Source organism: Enoplosus armatus, chromosome 3, assembly GCF_043641665.1.
Source record: "Enoplosus armatus isolate fEnoArm2 chromosome 3, fEnoArm2.hap1, whole genome shotgun sequence".
Lineage (NCBI taxonomy): Eukaryota > Metazoa > Chordata > Actinopteri > Centrarchiformes > Enoplosidae > Enoplosus > Enoplosus armatus.
In genome coordinates this window covers 3,676,206-3,700,875 of record NC_092182.1, presented here as the reverse complement: position 1 = coordinate 3,700,875, position 24,670 = coordinate 3,676,206, and the positions used below count along the sequence as shown (strand labels likewise).

The 24,670-nt window shown below is 43.5% G+C and overlaps 1 protein-coding gene across 1 annotated transcript; it reads right to left on the bottom strand.

Annotated features, from left to right (window-relative positions):
* Positions 1-1,462: 1,462 nt before the first annotated feature.
* On the bottom strand, positions 1,463-16,255 carry LOC139283313 (carbohydrate sulfotransferase 11-like). The gene is made up of 3 exons (XM_070903310.1): positions 16,162-16,255; positions 5,511-5,590; positions 1,463-2,308 (listed from the first exon to the last, which is right to left on the bottom strand). The coding sequence occupies exons 1-3, from the start codon at positions 16,253-16,255 to the stop codon at positions 1,463-1,465; spliced, it is 1,020 nt and encodes a 339-aa protein (XP_070759411.1).
* Positions 16,256-24,670: the final 8,415 nt, after the last annotated feature.

Below are 24,670 nucleotides of genomic sequence, written 5' to 3'. Positions count from 1 at the left end.
TTGTGCACTGTTCCCTGGAGTTGCCCTGGTCTCCATACCAACACCGCCCAGCTTGGCTCTGTAGAAGCAGCGTGGAGATCCTGTGGAACCGCCGTATTGTTAACTGTCGACACATCTGTACACCTATTGTCAGCTCTTAAATGTTAGATGGCAAATGATTGTATTAAAGGCAATAATCACATACAATTGAGTGTACACGTATATCAACATAAAATCAGACGCGGCGCCGTCTGGACGAATGTGAGATTTCAGTCACGTTTATTTTATGTAGATTTGTGCCTTTAAACCGTGATAAGCCTTCAGTTCTCTGACGCGTCGCCAAATTTCTACTGGATATTTTCTTTTTTTTGGGCAGCACAGTGCCACTGAATGTAGCATGTTGCACTCAGCCGTCTCTGTGTTAAGTGTGTGTTGCAGGTATTGACAACACAGATATTTCTTTGTGCTATTGTTGTGCACAAATTTAATTCCGCATGGATCTCTCTGAATGGGGGCCTTTTCAATTGTTTGATATGCACTTTTAGAGAGGTGCTCGTCTTTAACGACCTGAAAATAGTAGTGATAATAACAATAATAATGGTTATTTTCAGTGACACCGAGCTTGACCGGACTTTGTAGTGCTCACACATTTGTAAAAAAAAAAAAAACCCTCCAGATGACATCTTTGTAGTCACGATTTGTCGTCGGAGGGAAAAAAACGACTGGCATGTAAGTCATGATTGCTGTACTCTGTTTGTTGTTGCCTTCAAAACGTCTTCTAAACATTATTAACTCTCAATATTCAAACCAATAAACAAATTCTCGCTGAGGAGCATTTATTTGAAAATTGAGTGAGAGAAACTATATGTCTATTTTGGTTTGCCTGACTCTGTAGAGTCAGAAATAACACAATAAATAAGAGACAATATCATAATTACACAGCAGAAGAAAAAAAACAAATAAACAGAGTCACAGTTACAAAAGTTGTCATTGTCTGCTGTGGTGAAAATAAGGCTCACAATCAAAAGGCACGTATGTTTGGAGACATTCGCTGTCTAAAAGAGATTTTAATACTTTAATTATGCTACTGCAGATTACATTTGTTGTGCAAATGACAGCAGACGACAACCGTAATTAAACCAAAAGCTGAACGGGCATTTCACACATTCCAAGGCAGTGGCTGACATCCACTGGATCACTGTTTACAGTAAAATATCATTTGCCTCCTTTAGGCAACAGCTTTCCTCCTGTGATGACTCACCCTCTCCTACTTGTTTCCTCTGTGTGCACAGACAGTTCTTCATGTTCAGTCTGTAGCAATAATTCGTTCGGGGCTTCTGATCAGGATGCTTTTTCCAGTGTCCGCAATAAAAAAGGCCCACACAGACACAGACACAAAATAATCTCAAAAACAATCTTTTCATGCTCTCAGTCCGTGCTTCACAAGTTCAAGTCGAGTCCGTGGATGAGTGACGCCCCAGCCTCATCTAAACTTGAGGTAGGCTGGTATGGAGTAGTTGAAGAGCAGGAAGTCCATGCGGTAGAGGTTGTACAGCTTCTTCTGGTAGAAGGGGCTGATGTTGTGGAAGAACTGGGCAGCCATGTCTCCCGTAGTCCGGGTGCTTTTGGACGAGGCTGGGAAGCTGACCTGGTCCTTCACCCCGGCCAGCTGTAGCACGTAGCGGGAGTCCTGCTCCAGCGTCTCGTATTTACCCACCACATCGTAGTGGATGAGGCAGGGGTGGCACAGCGAGTGCACCCGCTCCCAGTGCTCATTGAAGGGCTCTTCTCGCTGGGTGGCAGGGTCCACGAGGTAATACACAAACTCCTCAAAGGAGACGTCGTTTCCTCTCTCCAAAGCTTCCGGCTGTGGGTCCGGCCTGTGCCGGCGCACTATCTTTGTGCCGTAACGTTTATGAAAAGCTGTGTTGTAGCTCCGTGTGAATTTGTTGCGATACGCGGACACCAGCCGCTCGAAGGGCTCGCGTACGAAGACGAACTTCAGGTAGGAGCGCAGCCGCTGGTTGATCTGGGAGGTGGAGTACTCCGACAGAGTGCGGAGGTTTCCGGGGATGTGGGCCTCGTTGGCTGGGATCGCCAGTGGGTCTCGATGGGACCCGGCAACGCCTGTCAGAACCATGAGCACCCGCTTCCAGTTGGTGCAGGCCACTTTGGGCACGTAGCAGTACAGCAAGCCGTGCTGGTCGTCCACGATGACGTGCTTCAGGTCCTCAGGAATGAGGACTCTGCGCTTGCGGGTGTAGGAGCGACAGGCTTCTTCTAATACCTCCCGTCGGCCCTGATGGATCACCTGTACTGTTGACTCAGCCTACAGGGAAAAGGAGAAGAACTGTGCATCAGTAATAAAACCGCAAGCTATTACTCGTCTACCTTTAAAGCATAACTCCGGTTCAAACTACTTTTCATAGTTCTGGCCATTATTCAAAAACAGCAAGGTTTTAAACAAGACCCCCAGGTCGCTGTTTTCCAGTGCAATGAAGGTCTTCTACTGACACTTTGGGTGGGCGCACTTTCCTTTTTTACCTCCAAAAGAAATTTAGACCGAGACCGATTAGGCGAGTCAATTAATCAATTAGGTGTCAGAAAATGAATCTATAACTATTTTTATTACAATACTTAAAGTGCTAAACATTTGCAAGGTGACCAAATCTATACGTCCCGCTTTTCACCAAACAAAAACACAATATAATCTACGCAATATCCTTCGAAAGCAGCGTAAATAAAACTGTTGCTAATGTGAGAGTGAACCTGATGTGCTTTTCAGTTTGTTCAGAGCCCAAAAGCTTCACCCGCAGTAGTGATTCTCAGGCTGGCACACTGGGATTTGTCTTGCCTCGAGCGGAGATGAGGAGCGGGGCTGCAGAGGTCTGGTAAAAGGCTTTATACAACTTTTTCCCCCCCATATATGTAGATATATGTACATATTTCACAGACTCCCCGAGGCCTATAAACAGACTTCGATCTGTAAAATCAGAAAAGCAAACCAGAATGTAAGACATAAAAGTTAGCCAAGTGGAGCGGATACCCTGCGCGTTGTGCGTACAGCCGAGACCTACTAACTCCTGAGTGTGAGAAAGTATATTTACAGATCATATTTACTTCTACTCTGGAGGTCTTAATCACGGCCCATCCCCTGCCATCCGCGTACCGCCTTAAATAAAATCGCAGGTCAGCCAGTTCAGCTCGGCCTCCTTGTGGCACAAACGCCTTATATACTTCTTTCATTTGCTCAGCCCGACTCGCCACTGCGGCGGTCGGAGCCCCGAGTCTCTGAGTTTGACTGGGTGCCTGGCGCTATGTGTGGCTCTCTGTGTTTACTGGCAGACGCTGGAACATCGAGGATACGCCGGACTGGCCAGAAGCTGTAGAGCCAACACTGACCTCTCCGCAGAGGTTTGTGCGCTGTGTATGTATACCACACTGTCTTTCCACCTCAATGCTTTAATCCTTTCGTGTGAGCCGTACGCAAGGTTTAGTACCGCTTTCTCAGGATATTAAAATAACGACGAGGGTGCATTTAAAAGAGAACATGTCTTAAGTGTGTTGAGTGCATATATACACACACACACACACACACACACACACACTTCAAATGTTGCGAAAAGCTGCACTAATAAGCAAAGATTCACTAGGTGACCAAATCTATACGTCCCGCTTTCCACCAAACAAAAGACAATATAATCTATGCGAGATCCTTCGAAAGCAGCGTGAAGACTGTGAAAAGAAAGGATTTGAAATTAGATTAAAGAACACTCAAATTATAAAAGTGTTTTGAGGCACAAAGGTGGCAGTTTCACTGGATTAGTGTCACGCAATTTGCAGTAGTGCTTGCTCTAGTGACAAGACCACCGGGAATTTTCACCCGACTCTGCAATTCCGCTCAGCTCTAAGGCCCGTTTTAGTGTCTTCCGGCTCGTTTTGGTTTTATGGCCCGTTTTGGTTCATTCTCACCACTCCCATCAATGTTTTCAGCTGCAGCACCTGCACAGCACCAAACAAAGTTGGCAACTAGCTGGTGAACATAATGGAGCATTTAGCAGCTAAAGGGCCAGATATTTTGCTCAGGAGTTAAAGAGTACAACCAAGCTAAAAAGGAGAGTGACTATTGGACTTCATCAGGTGGCCGGAAACATGACTCGACTGGATGTGTAAACAGCGTTTACATTTACAGCTCGTTCTGCTGCCCCAAAGTGTAGCCCCCAAAAGAATCAGTCAAATCAAAACCACTGATAACTAGTCAAAAGATGAAACAATATAACTTCAGTGGTCATCAATCGTCTTCAGTGGTCCACAGAGCTGGAGTTATTTTGGTCAACCGCACGGGATGCTAGTCTGCAGGCCATTTTCCTCCATTTCCGTGACTTAGCCTTTCACTTAATTACCTGCTCAACCTCAGAAAAACGCACCACGCATGAGTATTCACATGCCGCATTTACATATGTAAATAAGTGAACGCATGAATCTTGCATTAATCTTATTCACTGCCCGTTTCCGTCCTGACAGCTTAGCGGCTTCCTCCCACTGGGGGGGGGGGGGGGGGGGGGGGCGTTAAAGTGGAAAGGAAGAAGGAAAAAATCACAAGCAATTAAAAGCAAATAACTGTCTGCTGGAGCTGCTTTGTTTTCTGGCATGTACGCCGTTCCTTCTCCTCACAGGGAAATGTAACTGCAACCAGCTGCCACAGAGCCGCCTTTGCAGCACTGTGTCTCCGAGAGCAGCTCCATCGTCGAGTATCAGCTTCTCAAACCTTTCTATTATTATCTGTAACGCTGCTGTTGTCCAACCCAATGGTGTATCAATATTCATGTGGGGTTTGCATTTTAGTGCAGAAGTGTGTGTGTGTGTGTGTGTATAAATCTGACCTGGCATATGATTTAAAGCCAGACCCTTCCTCCTATAAAGTGAAGACGCTGTCATCATTTAGATAAGAACAGGATGAATAACTAGTCATGCACTCACTAGCGATAGCAAATAGTTGTGAATCAGCTGACAGTGAAGAAATGAATTCAGTTTGTTCCAGTGTCTCCCCAGTTGTAAAGCCTTGAGGCCACATGAGTCCTGTGAGTTGATCACACTGTGGAAACGTTTGACCTCCAACAGACAGTGGGATGTTCTGGACTTTAATTACCCATCTAGCAAGTCATATGATGCAGACCCAGCATCCACCAGGCAAGCTGGGGAAACAATGGCAATGTCAATGCAGAGAAACTCATCATTAAACATTTGGACAAGCTCGCTTGTGGTTAACGCCGTCTGCCAGCTCTTGTTTGGGACTTTTCCAGGCGCTGTCCTTACATGCCAGGCATCGGTGCCGGGAGCGCACAAGGAATCGGGATCATAAATTGTCCGTCCACCAGCATCTTTGATCAGAGAGCTCACGTTGAGTTTGCAACTCTAAAACACGTGCATACACGTTGTCAAAGCCTGAATCAATACTTAAAAAGAAAAAGGAGTGATACTGCAGACTGCTAGCGGCAAAGTTAGGGGATCGTGGTTAGGGAGGAACTGACCTGGTCACCATCATAAAGCGTCTGTAGAGGGCTCCTCCTCGACTTCTGCCCGCTGCTTCTTTCACCGACGGGCTCCGAGGCTGAGGAGAGACACAACACGTCTGTCATGAAATCGGGCGGAAGGAGCTTTCAAAGCAGAAGGTTTGTTCAAGTTAGAGCAACAATCGGACCAGTGCATTATGGAACAGCAGCACTGAACTGTGTACTCGGCTAAACGTGTAAAAGAATTGAAGAGAAGTTAGGAGACAAACAATAAAAAGGTTAACAAATACTAATAATGTGGCACAGAGTGGCTCCATAGACAGTTTACAGACTGTAAAAAGCATCACCTATTTATATTTCATACATTTGACAGGGTCACATATATATTATACCACTCTTTTTCCACCGTAAATGCAGGCCACGATTAGAATCCGAGAGGAGAAAAGTTGTTTTTTTTAAGAAACTACAGTAACACAGAGAATAAAAAATGTTGCACAGCATACTGTCTAACACTTATATTCTCTCGGCCGGAGGCATTGTGTTTTCGGCTTGTCCGCCCGTCCCATTCTTGCGAACACGATATTTCAGGAACGCCTTCAGGGAGCTTCTTTTCAGCTTTGACACAACGATGAACTGATTGGAATCTGGTGATCCGAGGTCAAAGGTCACTGTGACAAACACGTTTTTGGCCACATTTTGTGTAGCTATACTTACTTTACATAGTAATCAAGTACATGTGTTCCTGTTCAGCCAATACATCTATGATAATCCTTCATTCATCAGTTCAACTATGTATATTCGCTGGAATCATACATATTTATATGGAGATGTGAGTCTCGACAGATGTGGATGTAAACTGCAACTTGCCGCAGGCATACAACCGCGGGGTGGTAATCCTAGTTCCTTTCTGACTTTTCTCGGTAGAGGCAGAGAGGCTAGTTGATAGAGCATCATTAAACATGCATATCATAAGAGGGCGTTGGTTCCTACTCTGAAAGCCGCCTGCAACAGCCTCACTACTAAAGGTAGGAAACTCCTTGGGATGGGCCTGAACATTTCTAGTGTAACTATTTGATGCTGAATTGCTAAATGCTAAATTGAACATTTGTAGTTTAACTACTTGATTAATTGTACATAGTTTTTTTTAACCATTAGATGCTAAAGTGTTGCATTTGAGACGTTGCTAAAGTGATGGTATAGGTCATAGGTCACTAACAGGCGGACCACGGTCTGAGTCCGGACCCAGACGCCGTCCTATACGGACCCGGACCTATAATCAATAAATTATTAAGGCATATTAAATTTTGACAGGGCGCTTCTATTTTAACCGGAGCAGCTTTTCTAGTCTTTGCGGCGCTGGTTTAGCAGATCAGGAAACTCACAGACCAGTTGCATACGAGTTACGCCAGCCCACGTGACGCTACTCAGCCAATCAACTCTGTGCACTCCAGGTGCTAAACATTGCGACTCTGAATGCAGACAGACGAGAGAGGCGAGAGACGAGTGACAGAAACAGACGAGTTAACGATACAGGGAGAGAAGACGGAGAGACTGAACAACAGAAAGTGGGGGGGTGGGATATAAAAATATATCTTTTACTTAATGAGAGAAGAACATTATACACATCTACGGTATTATATATCTGTATATCTTAAGTGACAATAAATATTGTCAAAATGTTTTTGAATCGTACTTTCTTTATTTGATTTGACAGTCAGTTGTTGATCACATGCAGACGTAGATACAACCACTAGGCTACTTCAACATATATCACACTAAATCACAACGCAAGTTAGACATTATGCTGTTCCGGACCTTTGTTAGAGGAAAGGAAGGTCTAAAAGAGGCTCGATACTGCCTCGTTAAAACTGCTTGAACTTGAGCCTCCCTCGGGCTGTCTGAGGTGACACCAGATCCACCTTAAAAACTGCGGTGCACACACACTCGGCTGTTTATCTGGCCAATGATGTGAATTTGTTATTGCCACAGTTTTACCTGCTGCTGGCTGTTTTGTCAGACTCTGTGGGTATAAGAGGAGCTGAAAGAGAAGGCCAAAGGACCTAGATAAGGCCTGGGTATGTTGAGAAGCATGAGCTTGAAGTGCTGCTTGCAGGAATGAGTTTTCACCCCAGCATCAGATTACACATCTTCACAGGGTCAGAGCCACAGCACACAAAACGTTTGTTTTTATCCCCACAACCTCAACCTAGAATTGAATTTGGGCAAATGCGGTGGAAACTTAATTTCAACTCAAACCTATTAAATTACGTTCACCATAAATGTGGTTTGAAACAAAACGTGACAGTGACCTCCATGTAATGCAGGTTTGTAACTGACTGCTAGTCGATTTGAGGGGGGGGGGGGGTTATGTGACAGGCTATTTCTCGGCTGGGAGCAGTGACTTCCTCGAGTCTTCATGCTAAGCTAAGCTAACCGGCTCCTGGCTGCAGCTTCATATTTAAATGGACAGACATGAGAGCGGTACCATTGAACTATTCCTTTATATGTTGCATTATTTCCTTTGAATCGCATATGTGGGATCTTCGTGAGACAGAAAGGGCTTATTACCTCTATTTGTTGCTTCTCAGATTTTTTCCTCATTTTTCTTCTTCTACATATTCTGCAGTTATATTTGTCAGTCTCGCCAGAGATGAGCGCAGGTCGCACATGAATAAACTATTGACTGGTCTCTGACTCACTGGTACACTTAGGAACAACAGGAGTCTTTCAAACATTGCCAAGACACTGTGAACATCTCCACAGGAGCAACTTTTCTCATGTATTTTTAGAACAATTCCTCATCCTTCAAGGCGTAACACTGTGGGCCTGCCAGCCATAGGTGTGCGATGTCAAATCAACACACACAGGGAGCTTTGTTGTTCAGAGAGAGGCTTCTAGGGGGAACTGTCCCACATGTTGTAGTCCGTGGACACAGCAGTTTTTTTTGGTTTTTTTTTAAATCTAGATAACACCCAAATCTTTCCAGTACTGCAAATGCAATATAATATGCATGTTCTAATGTTGTCTAGTGTTTTAATGTTATGTGTGACAATTAGGGCTGCAATTAACAATCATTTTCATTATTCCAAAAAATTGTGAAAAATGCTCATTGCCCTTTCCCAGAGTCCAAAGTGACGTCTCTGAATTGCTTTTGTCCAACAAACAGTCCAAAACCCAAAGACTCCTCATTTATTGTCATAAATGACAAAGAAAAGCAGCAAATACTCGCATTTAAGGAGCTGGAACCCGCAAACAACACTGTTGCTTAAAAGTGACTGAAACGATAAATGGATTAACAAAATAGTATATGCAATTAATTTTTCTTTCGATTGACTAATCAATTAAATCAACTAATCGATGCAGCTCTAGTGATAATTGCATGTTATCCCCCCCCACCCCCCCCAAAAGATGAAGACAGGCTTTAGGTAACCCTGGTACATCACATGGCAATAATTGTTTCAACATGGTTATGGTCCCCTATAATTAATAAAAAAATGTATTAAATCAAAGCTGTTAGCATTACCCTGGAGCTAATGCTGCTATTACTCCTATTGCTGGAATGTCAGTTGTGCTGCCTGATATTTTGGGGGGACACGCTTATTCGCTTCCTCGTCGAAAATTAGACAAGAGGATCTGTACCATAACTGTCCGTTAAATATGAAGCTAAAGTTAGCGGGTTGTTAGCTTAGCTTTGCTCAAAGACAGCAAGCCTGGCTTTGTTCAAAGGTAACAAAATGCCACCACAAAATAACACTTTATATTACTAATTAAACATTTATTTGATGCACACAAAAAACTGGTTGCATTTTGGTTTCCAGTCTTTATGCTAAGCTAAGCTAATCAGCTGCCGGCTGTACCGTTATTTCATATTGGATGGACAGATACAGGAAAGGGATCCATCTTCTCATCCAGCTCTCAGCAACAAAGTGAAGAAGCGGATTTCCTCAAAATGCCAAACTACGCTCCTAACTTAAGTCCAACTTTGTTCAATTCATAACCTCTTATTTTATCATTCAGGCGTCTTTACGGCAGCACAAAAATGTCCTCCCCTAACAGATGGCGTTTGCCAACGTGCCTTGCCAATGCATACAAACAACAAAATGACACCCGTTTCCCTCACTGAGAGAAAAAGGCTAGTTTTCACTGGAGTGAACATCTGCAAGCAGAGCCCCCGAATACTGCAAGTCGGGAATCAGCAGTCCAACTCATTTGTTTCAACTGCTCAGTCGAGAGATCCCCCCCGATTCTGCAGTCATTCAGTCATTCAGTCTAACTTAAAAGTCCCACTAAGTCCAGTATGTTGCCGGCAGTAACAGCTGTCACCTGTATGCAACTGCATTTACAAGTGCACAGGATCTAATACGAGTATTAGTATCTGATACACAGTATTGAGACGGCAGGAAGACTCAACTGAGTGACCATGTCTGTGTGCGCATGTGTGTGTGTGTGTGTGTGTGTGTGTGTGTGTGTTTGCCTCTTTCCACACTGTGGTGTGATCGGGCCAGTCTTGGGTGCCAAGCAGCTTATGAGCTGTAAACTCACTGACGGTGGAGACAGCCAATGTACAGTACTGAATGTGTAGTTACGACCGAGGGGCGCCATATCTGGGGGAGAAGTTCTAAAATGATCAAAAGATTAGGTCAATGTGAAATTATTAACGTAATCATTAGTAGAAGATTTTATTTACAATGTATTAATAAAACTGTTTTTGTTGTTTCTTTTCTTGTTTTTGGCAAAAAGTTACACATCCAGAGAGCCCCCACTCCCCACTGAGGGAGGAGGTGAAGGAGGGGTGGGAAATCCTTTGTTATTATTTAAAAAAAAAAAAAGAAAAAGAAAAGAAAAACACTTAAATCCTATTCAATGACAAGAATTCAAACACTGATTATTTTTCCACATACTGGTCATTAGACGAAACAACTACAGCCTGTAGTCTGTGTTCGACGCTGGACAGTTTGAAGTGATGGAGGAAAAGGTGAAGGTGGAGTTATTCAAAGCTTTGAATGGGTCGATTGGGACTCTGGAGGTGTGGTTGCAGCAATTTACAAAAGGGTTGGCGTGGCCGGCGGTGGGGCCCAATGTGATATCGCTTGATCAAATATTTGAAAGATGTCATATTCATTATGACAGCACGGCCATTTGCCGCCCAAGTGACTGCATGCAGAAGGTTTCACTGTAATTAAAGCTAATTCTCGCTTAGAGGGCTCACTTCTGCCAAGACGCCAAATGATGCTGCTGGGTGTCCTCTACCTTGAGCTACAGAAGGGAGGTGTGTATTCCGCTACAGTACACTGATTTATCTAGCTGTCCTAAACACGTTACCACTTCCTCATGGAAACTACCAGTGACTCAGGAACACATTTTCAACATGCCCACTCCCAAAGCCACCTTCTTTTTCTTTCTTTTTTTTTTTACCCCTCTTAAATGAAACACCAGTCAGCAGAGCTAACGTCTGAAATAATTTAGGAACTAGCAGATACCTGGCAGTATTTCCCCGCGACAAGCTGAGACGGCACATTGACTGGGCTGAAAGAGTGCATTATGTGTCATCACACCCCTGCTAATGTGGCACTTAGCAAGCCAGGAAATGAACAATGCACATTCAGAGCCAGATGAAAATATTAGGGAACTGACTGATCGAATTGTTGAAGCTGAGCAGCTGGATATCAGAGGATGGGATCTCAACGGGTGTCTTAGAGTCGCGCACAGCTTCTAAAGTGATGGACTCAATCCATATGCTATTCTAAGCAAACACTGTCTCAGCTGTTAGCTCAAATTCCTCCCATTGAGTAGATTCACCAACCCCACCTAAGGCCTACTCAAAAGGAAGGAGTAGTCCTGTTGGTTTAACCCTGTCTAGACCCAAAACTCTGCAGCATTCCTCCTGGCTCGTACAGGGCCGAGGGCTTAGGAAATGCAAAATATAGAAAGGCCTATGTGTGTTCCTCCTGTCCGGGACCATAAACGGAGTCCTGTGTTTAGGTCCCACGGGCAAAACTGGGGCCCCCCCCTCCTTGGCCTCTCCTGCCAAAGAGCAGCTTTACTGAGAGACACACTGTACAAGGGGAAGCCTGATCCTTTTAGGCCACAAATGTGTGTGTGCAAAGGGTGTAAAGGCAGAGGCATGTGGGTGGTGTCCTGTCTGTTTATTGATTCTTTGAAGCATGCATGCAGATAGGAGTCTTTCCTGACCCTGTTCAGAGGCACCGGTCTACAAGGCTCTGATGTGCACTTGTGGGCTGACACATTAGTCGGTTCACTGAAATTGTTAGTTGGTTCATTTTGGTATCCAGCACCCCTGCAAGTACCAAACAAAATAATCTCAAACCAATGGGGAAAAAAACTGAATAAAATCTAATTCTGTGCACTGACATATGCAGCTGTCGGACAAACAGATGTCAACAAGCTCTCCCCTGCTCTTCTGCATCCTCTCTAAATGTTTAAATTAGTAATTGGAGAGTTGACTGCCTGCCACACTTTGCTACAAGAGCTCTACACTTCGTCACAAGCCCATCATGAGCCAAACACCCGTCCATTTTTGGAACTTCCCATTTTGGATAACTGAAAACCAGGAATCATTGGGACACACCCTCTGGGAACAATGTACATCTTTGGAACATCTGTACCAAAGTTTGTGCCAGAGCATCAAGGGATATTTGACTGAATAATTTACTACTTTGACCTGAAGGTGGCGCTAGAGGAGAAGCCAGGGGGTCACCAATGTCATTAGGATTCATCCTCTGGGGACCTTGACTGTTTGTACCAAATTCCATGGCAATCCATCCAATATTTGTCAGCGGTGGACCGACTGACTGCCGTTAGCGTGGCTAAAAATGTTGGTAGCCCACAGCCGGCCACAGACTTTAGTAAAACGACCCAATCCTGCGGAGAGGAGGGCTTATTGACCAATATCAACAGTGAAAGGACAAACCTAAATCAAATCAAATCACTTGAGGATTTCGGCTCGGAAAGCAGATGGTCCTAGTGACGTTTTGCTCCAGAGTAGTGAATAATCAGCTCCAGCACCTCCGTGTTCGACAGTGCAGCTGGCTGGAGGAGAACAGGTTTGGAGCAGCGGGGCCACCCCGGCCTGTCATGAGATAGCCCCGGGTTGGCCGAGGATCTGACAGCGGTTGGGAGACAGAATTGATTTCTACCGGCAACTGCAGGACATCGTATGAAGATTAGGTCACGCGCTGTTCCTTTGTGGATGTTTTGTCCTGTTCTTGACGCATCCACAAGTCTTCCCAAGACTTTGGGGACGAAGAATGGTGTCCAAAGAAGCCCCCGGAGCAAATTTGTTTAGTGCACCGCAGGTGTTCCAATGAAACTGGAGTGCTGAACAGTTAATTTTTATGACTCTCATGGCCTAAAGTCAAGCCCAGACAAGGAAGGTATGAGGTGGGGGGGTTACCTCTCCATTTCAGGGATAATGACAGCAGCCCCAAGGCCCAAACGATAGTCTCAGGTTCTGCTTGTAATTAAACGGCTAGAACTAGCTACCTGATAACCCCCAACTCACATCCATATCTGTAAAATGCTACTGGCGACATAGAAATCTGTGTTCCTGGGTTTTATTTCCAAAATCATGACAATGCCATAAAACACAGCAGACCACATTCCAGACCAAGCAGCAGCAACACAAGGCCCTCTTCCTCCTCAGTCCTTGCGTTTGTGTAAATTTTATGGAGAGGCAATAAAGACACCACGCATAATGAAAATTTGGAGCCAATTAAAAGCCAGGTTTCTCCAAATAAAGGTGGATCACTGTGTAAATATCAAGATGCATTGTCTTGAGTCAAGATAATGTATGAAACACGTTGATCTGTATTGGAAAACAAGGCAGATTTTGCACATTTGGAGAACAAAAAACAAACAGATGTTATCACTAAAAACAGTGGGTTTTTGCAGTGTGGGAGGCATCTCTCGCGTTCCTTAAAAATCACTATTTCCATCCTCTGCGTCCGCGACACAACGTGCACAGTAAGCCCACTCCGTATCTATGTAATTATCCTAAACTTAGATTAGTTCTGTGAATCCTGTGCACACAAAAAAAAGAAAGATGTGACCATTTTTATGCAGTGAAACTCTGACCTGGCAGTGCATTCCTTTTGTTATGTGGCTGCTCTCTTCCAGCTTTATATAGTCTCCGAACAAACAATATGACCTTTACCCCAGATGCTGCAAGAGAGGGAAGGTGAAGAGGAAGGTTTTTTTTCCCCCCCAAATAGGACAAGACAGGCTGCATATCTGAAACCAATTTAAAATTGATTTAAAGCTGGCGGGCAGCTTTGATGCCTGAAACATGAGATGCATTGCACGTACATTCAAGCTACTAGACACCAAAACCGTCACGGATATAGCGCTGATATACATGCTTTTATCTATGCTTTTGTGTGGCCCGCGATGGCTGCCACATGTGTCCTTTCGCTTGGACGTCCACGTCCTCAGAAACGAACCCTAGACATCTGCAAAAATGCAATTAAGGACGTGAACAGTGCACGGCCAGTATAAGGGACTTAAGATAAGTCAGCAGAAGACTAAACCAACAGTGGCTCAAAGTTTAAGGAGAAACTAACAGAGGTTGCTGCCTCTGCCACTTCTGTTGACGTTAGCGTTGACAAGGACCTCCTCGTGTGTGTCGCCCATGTTTAGCTATGGCTGCTTTTGTGTAAAGCCAGAGGTTCTCAAGGAAGACATTTTGGTGTTGGCCAGGTACGGCTGGCGGATGTACTCCTTAAATCCTCCAGGTGCATATAAAGTTTGCAGTAAAATATGGGAGCAACGCTGCTCAAAGTGCAGCCACCTCTTTCGTGCGCCCTGCCGTACGCCTTCCGTGGTAAAAAGCAGAGTGAAATGATTCGGGCCGGGGACATTCCAGCATTAAAAACTACAACATTCTGGAACAATACCACTTATTTTGACCAGTAGATTCAGGGGCGATAGATTCAACTTAAGTGGAACCAGAGAGTCCAAAGGGGAGGAAGCATATCATATTTTTGTTTTCTCTAAAACCTCTGCCAGAATATAAACTGCTCCACAAAAGAGATTTTCAGTCATCATAGGTTTCCTTGGAGCCTATTAACTGTTAACTTAAAACCGCGCATATAGCGGACATTTTACATATGATCTTTTAAGGTTGTATGGAAAACGTATTATCAAACAGTTGCCTATTCGCACATCCGGCATATATATACAGAGCAACATGATAACCATTTGGAGTCATGTTTTAGGCTGCAGTCGTGCGTACCTACAGTGACGGTGCACTGCCAAAACGCAGGTGACCTACACTCAGTGCTGTGCCTGAATGCATCCCGCGTGGACTGACTCAGGCACTATAAACTCCTGGAACGCTTCCAATAGCCCCCAAAAATGTACTTCAGTGGTGTAACAACACATTTCAAGCAAGCACTTTTTTTGTATGATAGTATGGAATCCGTCTGGTCGCTCACAGATTGCTAATGCCCCATGTCACACATCTCGCACACGTCCAGAGCTGACTGACCTCTCTCTTTTAAAAAAAAAAAACCCCAAACACTCCTCACAGTATGGGCTATATAACCTTTTTTTTTGGGCCCATGATATAGCTTGGGCATGTCTGAATGAGGCCATTGTATGTGGCAGAGAGGGAGCTGAAAGAGGTGGAAACAGAAACTCGGCGAGGGCCAATCCCCCGCTACCAGCCAGCTGCAGCTTCTCCCAGCCTTCCTCCACGTTGCAGAGGAAACACTCCACTAATCAGTTTGGTAATGAAATTGTTCCTCGGCTGAGACCCGCCGCTCTTGGGGAGATCCAGACACACGGGTCGGAGAGCAGGAGGCCGAACGTGACGGTGGGGAGGGAGGGAGGGAGGGAGGACACCTCCCTTGATTATTATGTGGATGGCTTTAAATACCACTTCTGAGACCACTTGCTCCATTCACACTGATATTTGCATCAGATTATCACTGCGCCGGACAGTAATGACAGTGCATGACACGAATGGGGGCTGATTATAAAGAGATGTGGGCAGAACATAACAGCAAACCTAAGAATGGGACCAGCTAGTCTCAGTACTGAGACCAAACCAACAGGCCATGCAAGCCACATATACTTTCGCTGCCATACAAAAACTCATCATTCTAATGTAAAAAGATGTGTTTTAAATGAGTGCAATCTATGTACAAATGTATATATTACGGCTTATGGGATTTTAGTGAAATTTATGACATTTTCTAAATATTTTTACAATTTACATTTTTTAGTTCTGCTGGGATGCATCTAGTATCCTGACATGTGTATGTTTCTACGTGGCGAGGCAGACCTTAGCAGTAAATTCTCATTTAGTTACATGTCTTTTGTTGCCGATAGATGGGGAAAAACTTCGACTTAAAGACTTCAACTCACAGGCAGAGGGGTGGCGGCGAACTGATGGAGTCAACGGTAATATTTGACATACTTGAATGTAGTTTGGTTTAGGCGCTTGCGCTTCTTTTCCTCACCGCTGCCGAGGCATTACCTTTCTTGGGATCAAGCTTTGGGATTGTGTTCGTTAAAAGGTGGAATATTCGATGTGATACATACTGTGGATCTGAGGGGAGTGGAGGATGGTTCAAAATAAAAGATGAACATATCAATATTTAGTATTTTGCTCCAGTTGTAATGCTGATGAAGAAGAGCGCCTGCTCACCTGGCTTCAGACTGCTGTTGAAGTAGAGGATGACCATGATGAAACAGCCCAGACACAACGCAAAAACCATCCGAATGACTTTGGGTTTCCTCATCCTGAGTCTTTGGAATCGACCAAGAAGCCGAGCCGAATCCTGCCAGGATTCATGCGAAAAAAAAATAGAAGCGTTTTTGTTGTTGCTGCTGTTGTTGTTGTTGTTCCGGCGGCGGTGTCTACTTTATCACCGATAAGCGCATCGATCCGTCTCGCTGACCTTTGCCGCTCCTGGTCTCCCTGCACATCCTTGGATGTCCACTCTGGAAGCAGCAGCAGCAGCGGCGGCGGCGGCGAAGACGGGGAGGACTGGGATCGAATCGAGCCCGGCGGCAGACCTCGCTGGTCCGCCGTGTCTTACAGTTACCGCAACATTACTGTGAGCCCGCTCGGAGGAGCTGGAACAGGCTGCAACACTGTCGGGTTAGTCCGAGCAGAGGCCACCGGTCTGTTTGTGCAAGGGGGGTGGGGGGGTGGGGGTGGACTCGTTAACCCCTTTCTCCCCAAACACGAGGTTTTGCAGTGCAAATGATCCCCGAGCTGCAACCTGCACCTTTTAAAAAAGAGAGTTCCGGTTGGACCTTTCAAAATACATCTCCTGTCCAGAGGCTCCAGGTGACAGAAACCTCCCACCCTGCCTGTCCAAATGAATATTTGTAAATTCTTATTAATATTATTACTATTATTATTATTGATTTATGCCTCAGTGTGGAACTTGCACCGTGCAACTGTATGTCTCTCTCTCTCTCTCTCTCTCTCTCTCTCTCTCTCTCTCTCTCTCTCACAAAAGCATCAAAATACAATTTCTCCAAATATTTGGACAGTACACAATAATAGTAATATGAACATTAACATAACATTAGGATTGATATATATATATATAAATTACATATTTCCAGTGTATCCTGTGTGTGGGTCACTCACTGTCCCTCAGGTTGTGGCATGTTGACACATATTGGGCACCAAGCCTGTCTCCTTCTCCTAGGGGTATTTTTTTTAATTTTGAGAGGTCATCAAACTCTTTGAAATCTGAGATGACAGAGTTGAACTTGTTAAAGTTAATGTTCCTCATGTCATTGAATGTTTTACATTGTAGGAGGACGCACATCTCTGTCTCACCCACGATAAAAGGAGGTAGACATCATTGTCCTGAAGGAAATCTGTCTTAAAAAGACACAGAAACAACATAGCGCACACCTACAGTACACACACACACAGACTGCCACCAACCAACGCATTTCATTTCATTTGTACAATACCTTTTGTAGTTCGTCCAAAATGTGACAAACTGATGGATCGGCCTGCGGTGAGACATCTGCTGTTGATTTCTCCTCTCGTCTTCACAACATAACTTCATTAGTCACTGCTGAACCGGTGTCAAAAGATGAACGACCTGTATTAATGGAGCTCAAGCAGACATGCCATAATAATTATGGGTGGATAGTTCAGACATGGACTGTGAGAGAGTACACATTAAATATTCAACAATACTTTTCTTACACCCTATGTTTTTCCATTATTCCATCAGATAAGCTTTTTTTCTTTGAATTATAATGAAACAAGAATTGTTGAGTGGAACATGTGTTCATTATTTTAGAACCGTCACATTTTTTCACCCAATTTACCCAAAATACATTTGACATGACATTTGCACACACACAAAAAACGTATGTACGCTGTTAATCCTTTTCAACTCTGCAAATAAACTATTTATTATTAACTCATTTGACATTTATTGAAAATACAAAACATTAAACACTTTTTGAACATACGAACATTAAAGACATTAACAAATTAACAAATATACACCAATGCCTCTCCCTCCTGCCCCAACCAACTGAGAAACACACACATTTTCTTTAGTTCATTTTGTTCTGTGTGTGTGTGTGTGTGTCCAGGAAGTGTTTTTGCGAGCCTTGGTGAATCTCTTGATTGGTCCTGCAGTGGTTGAAATATATGGCAGGCTGGGACCATGTTGAGACACACTTCAAAGTGGCCCTAAAGTGTGTGTGTGTGTGTGTGTGTGTGTGTGTGTCTCTAATGTTCTCCAGGCCTACTGTCTTAATATCATTCTGAAACTGCTGTGTCACCTTTGGGAAGACTCCTCTGTTCCGCTTACATGTATTCATTTTCTCAGACATGTGAGATAACCTGCCTGCACCCAGATCTGTTCTGTCTCAGCTCGTCTCTCCGGATCCGTGTCTCACTTCTGTGGAGCCATTTCCTAACAAATATGTACAATTTCATTTTATATTATCATGCAAATTGTATAGACCACACTTTATAATAATGATTGATTACTGTGTAAATGCATATAAATTGATTATATGCAAGAGAGTGTGATCAATTGGTATTATAATTATAAAGTTACCATTTATACATGTTGGTAAATTACATCAACAGTTTAAATGACAATTGAATCTGTATATATCAGAATTTATATGCATTTCCTTACATTTTGTAATAGATTTTCCACCCTGTTAAGTGCATGCCCTGTTAGTTTTATACACCTAACACAGTGGAAATGTGTCCACACATAAACAGTACTTAAGTATATATCTCTCAAACATGTTTGTGATTTTTGTTTTTGTTAAATGTGCTTTTCTTTCTTCGTAATTTGGCCTGACAGAGTAGAACATACAGGTTAACATCATAAAACCTGCAAAATAGGCAGACAGACAGTTGGTGGTCGCCTCACCTTTCTCCTTTGAATTACCACCAATAGAGTGATGTCCCTTCCTGCATGTGGATTCATGGGAAATGTAGTTTTTTGTTTAGAAGGCAAAAAAAAAAGAAAAGAAAACATAAACACAAACTAACAGGATGGAACGCAATTTTGGGGACGCATGATAAATTAAAAATCATAGATAGTAACTACTGTTTCCATCGATGTATATTTGTAATTAGAGATATTTTAACTAGATCTAGTGATTCTCCCAACAAATAAAGTCATAAATCTGGTAAGACTTTAATGGTGACGCACATCTGGTGTAATTCAACATTTTAGCAACAAGTTATCTGCATAGTATTTCTTGTGTCTGCACTCATCTCCAAAAAGAAATCTTTGTTGAGGCTGAATATGAAGCCCCAGTGACACTCTATTATAACCTGAACAGTCAGTCCAGGATTATACAGGAAATTCTGGTCGTTCAGTCTTGCCAGTGTAAAGTAAGACGATCACTTCATGCGATGAGTCTAATGCCACAAATTTCAACTAAACCCTGATCTCCTGATCCACTTTTGGAACTTTGCTCTCGCACCGTGTGTCGAGCATCAGTAAATGTGAGATCTAACGTAGACACCACAGGGAGTTTAACCTGCATAGGAGAGAGCACATGACTGTGGTAAGACCTCCAAAGTTTGACTTTAATCCGACGTGTGACACGACTGCTCCCATTCTGAACCTTAAGGCCCAGAGGGGGTGAACCAGTCGGCATCTTGTAGCTCCATCCATTGCAGGACAGGAACTCAAGTTTAGCTTATTAGGGCAGAGAGATGTCCTACAGAGCTGCTTTTGACCTCTGACCTTTTCCACATTCTTCACGTCCATCTTCCCAGGCATCACGGATCAGGTCCCTGGGAGAAGTCAGGATGGGTTAGGCGCCACACGACTGATCAAACCCCAGGCCTGATGGCAAGATGGTGTGAAGCCTGTCAGTGTTTACTGTCTGAGAATGGAATGATGTGTAACCGTCCGTGGGCTAGGGCTGGCCAGGAGTCAGCGGATATTCCCTCAGCGGCTGACCAATCAGACAAGAAGTGTCAAGCAGAATCAATACATGGTCAAAGGCTACAGATGCATGTTTGCCATGGAAAGTTGCCAGTTTGGATCTGGTCTGTGAGGAAAGTGATAAATGAGAACAGTTGATTTTCTCTCCCTCCAAACATGGATTGAGGCCCATGGTGTCAGGATGGGCCCCTGGGTTTCACCTGCAAAATGTCACTGAAAGAGATGCAAAGTCACCACAAAGAGATGCAAAACGACTACAGAGAGATGCAAAACAACCACATAGAAACACGAAATGACTACAAAGAGAAACAAAATGACTACGAAGACATGCAAAACAACCACGAAAAGATGTAAAACACCCACAAAACAACCACAAAGAGATCCAAAATGACCGTCAAGAGATGTAAAACAACCTCAAAAAGACCCAAAATGACTACAAAGACACGCAAAACAACCACAAAGAGACAAAATTAATCCAAAGAGATGCAAAACAACCACAAGAAGACTCAAAACCACTTCAAAGAGATGCAAAACAACTACAAAAACATACAAAACAATTGTTTTCAAAACACATACAAAATGACGATAATGAGCCACAAAGAGACACAAAATAACCAGAAGAGCATGGAGACCAGCTGACATCCTCCTGACAGATAAATGAGGATAGAAAATCTCACGACACTCAACATTTACTTGGCTCAAAAAATCTGGAGCTTGTGGCTGCTGCAGTAACTCAAAGGCTCAAGATATTCCTCCACTTGGGAGTCACAGTTCACAGCTTTCCTTTAACACTGCAAGTAAAGACCTTTGTGAAAACAGTGAAATTTTGAAATGGGCCAACTTCTTCTGAAATATCGACTATGGAAGCGGCAAAGTTATTTACGAATGCTAGGATTCTCCCTCGCATAGCATATTTGTGTGACACGTTGTAAAAGCACCCTTAAGTCTGTTGAGATATTCAAACAACACTTGAAGATCTAAGACAAAAAAAAAAAATGTTACCATCACTGTGACATTTTAGCTAAGTATGATCTATTAACTCGGAAAATGATGCGTATACAATGCTATTTCTAAAAAAAAAAGTATACTTAATGGTGTTGCTCCTTCCACTTTGTCTGAATTTGTGAAGGAAACCTTCAGGCCCAGTAGAGCTGCTGATAGATGTGACCGCAGTATACCAGTGAGGAAATCCTTTTAGTTTTAGTTTACGTGTCTTAACCAGTGGTAGTTTTGCGCATGATATTTGACAACATTTACATCCTGCTCTGTCCATAAATGTCTAGTGTATTTGCCACTGTGATGTCTAGTATTGGTTGCCTCCTGTGCCTGTCACAACACGTGGGAATAGTTCGCAGTACTCCAAGATGGTGGCCGTGCGCTTTGTTGTTGTAGTGCTGTATTGCGTTTCCAGATTTCTGGCCGTTAAATCAGGTGTAAACATGCAGCCAACGCCAAGTCTTCTTTTCACAGCTCCATCACCTTTACTTGTTGTAATACCGAGTTTTATTTACCTTGAACTGCTGGTGACGGTGGTTTTGTATCCATTCTGGCACCCGTTATGTTGACACCTTCGCAGTTCTTTCTGCCAGGTGGGAGATTTCATAGCCACTGACAGCTCAGTCGGGAGATTCAGGTGTGTTATGCCAGTAATGGCCAATGTAGCCATGAGGAGCCGGCTACAGAGGTCGGGTAAGCTCTCGTTTCTTTCTATCTTTCATTTTCAAACTTTCAACAAACGTCACTTCAGACAATTTACCAGACTTCACGCAGCTCCCTCTGGCCACAAAAGGCTTTATGCAACTTTTTTTCACATATGCAGTGTTACTCCACCAAGACCTGGAAACAGACTTATTGACTTATTACGTGCAGTCCCTGATAAATACACACAAAGATAAAGTAAAAGTAAGTAAGTAACAATAAACAACAGGACAACCCTGAGAACTTCAGGACACTGGGACAGTTTCCCAGCCGTTGTCCAGTGGAGTGGTAGTATGTAAGTGAAATGAGGATACGGTGACGTAATGCAGCCAGAGCAGAGGTGTGTTCCCTCTCTGTGTGTCTGACACCAGTCCAAGCTCGACTTCCAGCTGGAGAGACGCTCCACATATGCTGCAAACCCTCCCCTCCTTCTATAAAACCTGCCTTGAAGTTTCATTACAAACACATTTCTGCAGCACAGGAGGAGGAGGAGGAACACACTGGTTTATGGGGAACATCATGTACGAAAGGTCTGCAGGACTGCAGCAACGCCTTGTTGGCATGCAATATGTGTGAATGAATAGAATAAACTGTACTTGGATCATATAAACTCATTTTGATGTAAAAAAAAAAAAAAAAAAAAAAGCAGGTGTGGTAACGCAAATCCAGAAAGTATTCCTAACTTTTCTGCAGTTATGGTGCCTCATGTTTTGAGGACATAAAGGGCAAGGCCGAATTATGGTGGAAAGTACATCATGCTGAGCTGTTTGGCCCAGAGAAAAGGGTCCCCTCAGTGCTCACAAGGCCAGAACAAGATGCAGACATTTGTGAGACTGGGCTGCCCTCTAGAGGCCAGTGACTGTAAGCAACATCAGAGCGTACAAAAAGGTACACGACCGAAGCATGTGAGCCACAGTAGCTGGAAATAATTCACATCTGTCATAAGTGGAATCTAAATTTGGACATATTTTGGGTGACTTCATTTTGTTAAATGAACACAATGTGCAATCTTAAATGGCATGAGGCCCCATGCCCAGCGCAGGGAGAGGAGTCTCATTCAGAAGTGGATGGTCCAAATCTTGTTCCCAGTTCCATAACACGTGAACGTTTGTAAACCCTTAGTTTCTGCATTAAATGATAATAAAGTGTCAATAAAAACGAAGCTGTCTTAAATGATTACTGTCGTCTAATCACTAATGTTTAATGTCATTATTTCGTTACCGAGCTGCTAACCTTAAAGAATGAACCATTTTTTGTTTGTTTGTCCTGTGATCAAAAAGCAGGGGGAGACTTCATACGGGAAAGACTTCATCCTGGTTCTTAAAGGAAATGGCGAAATACATTTCCGAGTAAAACCTCTGATGCTGATTGCGCGTCTCAGTTTCAGATAAAGACAGTCGATGTGTTATGAATCAATAACCATGTCAAACAGTCATTGCATTTAAACTGATATATTTGAAACTCCCACGCCGACTTGAGCTAATTTGATTTAATGTAGGTTAATCATTTCCAGCAAGCACAACACAAAGGAATTTTCTAGTCATTATATGTCCACAGCTGTCATATATGAGAGATTTGATTGCACAAGCATGGGCTTCAACAACAGCTCGTGCCGGGCCAGCGATGATAAGGAGTCTGTTGAAACCAGCGAGTCATAGTGAGACAGGGATTTTTGACTTCTCAGTGATTACACACACCGGTGGTGCCAGAGAGGGCTCGAGTTTCCATCTGGCAACTTCCAGCTTTTCCAGGACACTTTATCCTCAACTGCGTCATCCACGAAGCTGCTATCTGCCGCAGGAGTCAAAGCAAACTAGCCCGGTCTTTCAAACGAGGGTGTTTAAAATGAATAAAAGTAATCACAAAGGACAGATGGTATCAGCCATAATACAGGGAAGTCAAGAGATTAAGTTACATGACAGATGAAGAGGCTAGACTGAAGTCCACTGGGGTTTGTCAGAGCTCTTGTTCCAACATTAGCTGTTTCAAATGTCACTTCCTTATTGAAGGGTGGTTAAGTAACAACGTTTCGGTTGGTTGTTGCAAGATATTCGCAGAAATAAACTACCGAGCAGACACGTTCAAAGACACTGAAGCATGTTTCCACTCTCATGTTAAGCTTTTGATCATTGTCATTCATTTTGATCAAATATTTTGCTCTCTATATGTAGAACAACTATACATCCTCAAAAAGATGTGGTTGTTTTTGGATGTTGGGAGGACATTTTGTCACTGAAAGAGACTCAAAACCACTAGAAAGAGACACAAAACGACCACAAAGAGAAGCAAAACTACTACAAAGAGACACAAAAAGACCACAAACAGATGCAAAACAACCACAAAGTGACGCCAAATTGTCACAAACGACCACAAATAGACATAAAATGACCACAAATAGATGCAAAGCGACAATAAAGAGACACAAAACTACAAAAGAACTACAAGACACAAAAGAACCCAAAACAGATGCATAACGACTACAAAGACACACAAAATGACCACAAAGAGACACAAAATGACCACAAACGACAGGATTAGTTTGTTCTCCTTCTCATTTAGAAGTTTTATCATTTGTCCTTACACTAAAAACCTGGGAATAAAAAGAAACATGAGTATTTCATTCCAATACCTGTATTGAGGGTGGAAAGGCCTCTGATGTACTATTAAGGCCATCAGGGGACAGGGAGACCCCATACCTTGTGTAGGTAGCGGGAACTCATGTTGCCAGTCAGCTTTGAGGCCCTCAGCAGTGGAATCGGTGAATCATTTAGCTCATATCACTGATATATTGTCCTACATAAAATGGGCATCAGCCAAATGAAACTCTTCAAAGCCTGAGTTGCCATGGCAGCCTGTGCAGGTGACAGCGTTTTCTGATGCGAGCAGGTGAACCCAACAAAGGCTTCACACCAGCCCGGACGTCATTGATCAAGGCCGCCACTTGTGGAGGCTGAATAGTCCCACAGAAACACAGGCACCAAGAGGAAATTATGCTTTTATTTCTCCGCAGCCCTCTGATGTAGATGACGTGAATAGGCTGCCCAATTC

Bases quoted from the DNA above. Each gene is read 5' to 3' on its own strand.
- LOC139283313 (XM_070903310.1), bottom strand. From the start codon at position 16,255: ATGAGGAAACCCAAAGTCATTCGGATGGTTTTTGCGTTGTGTCTGGGC. The intron at 5,591-16,161 runs GTGAGCAGGCGC...GTCTCTCCTCAG, and splicing joins CAACAGCAGTCTGAAGCCAG to CCTCGGAGCCCGTCGGTGAA. The intron at 2,309-5,510 runs GTCAGTTCCTCC...TTTTCCCTGTAG, and splicing joins CGCTTTATGATGGTGACCAG to GCTGAGTCAACAGTACAGGT.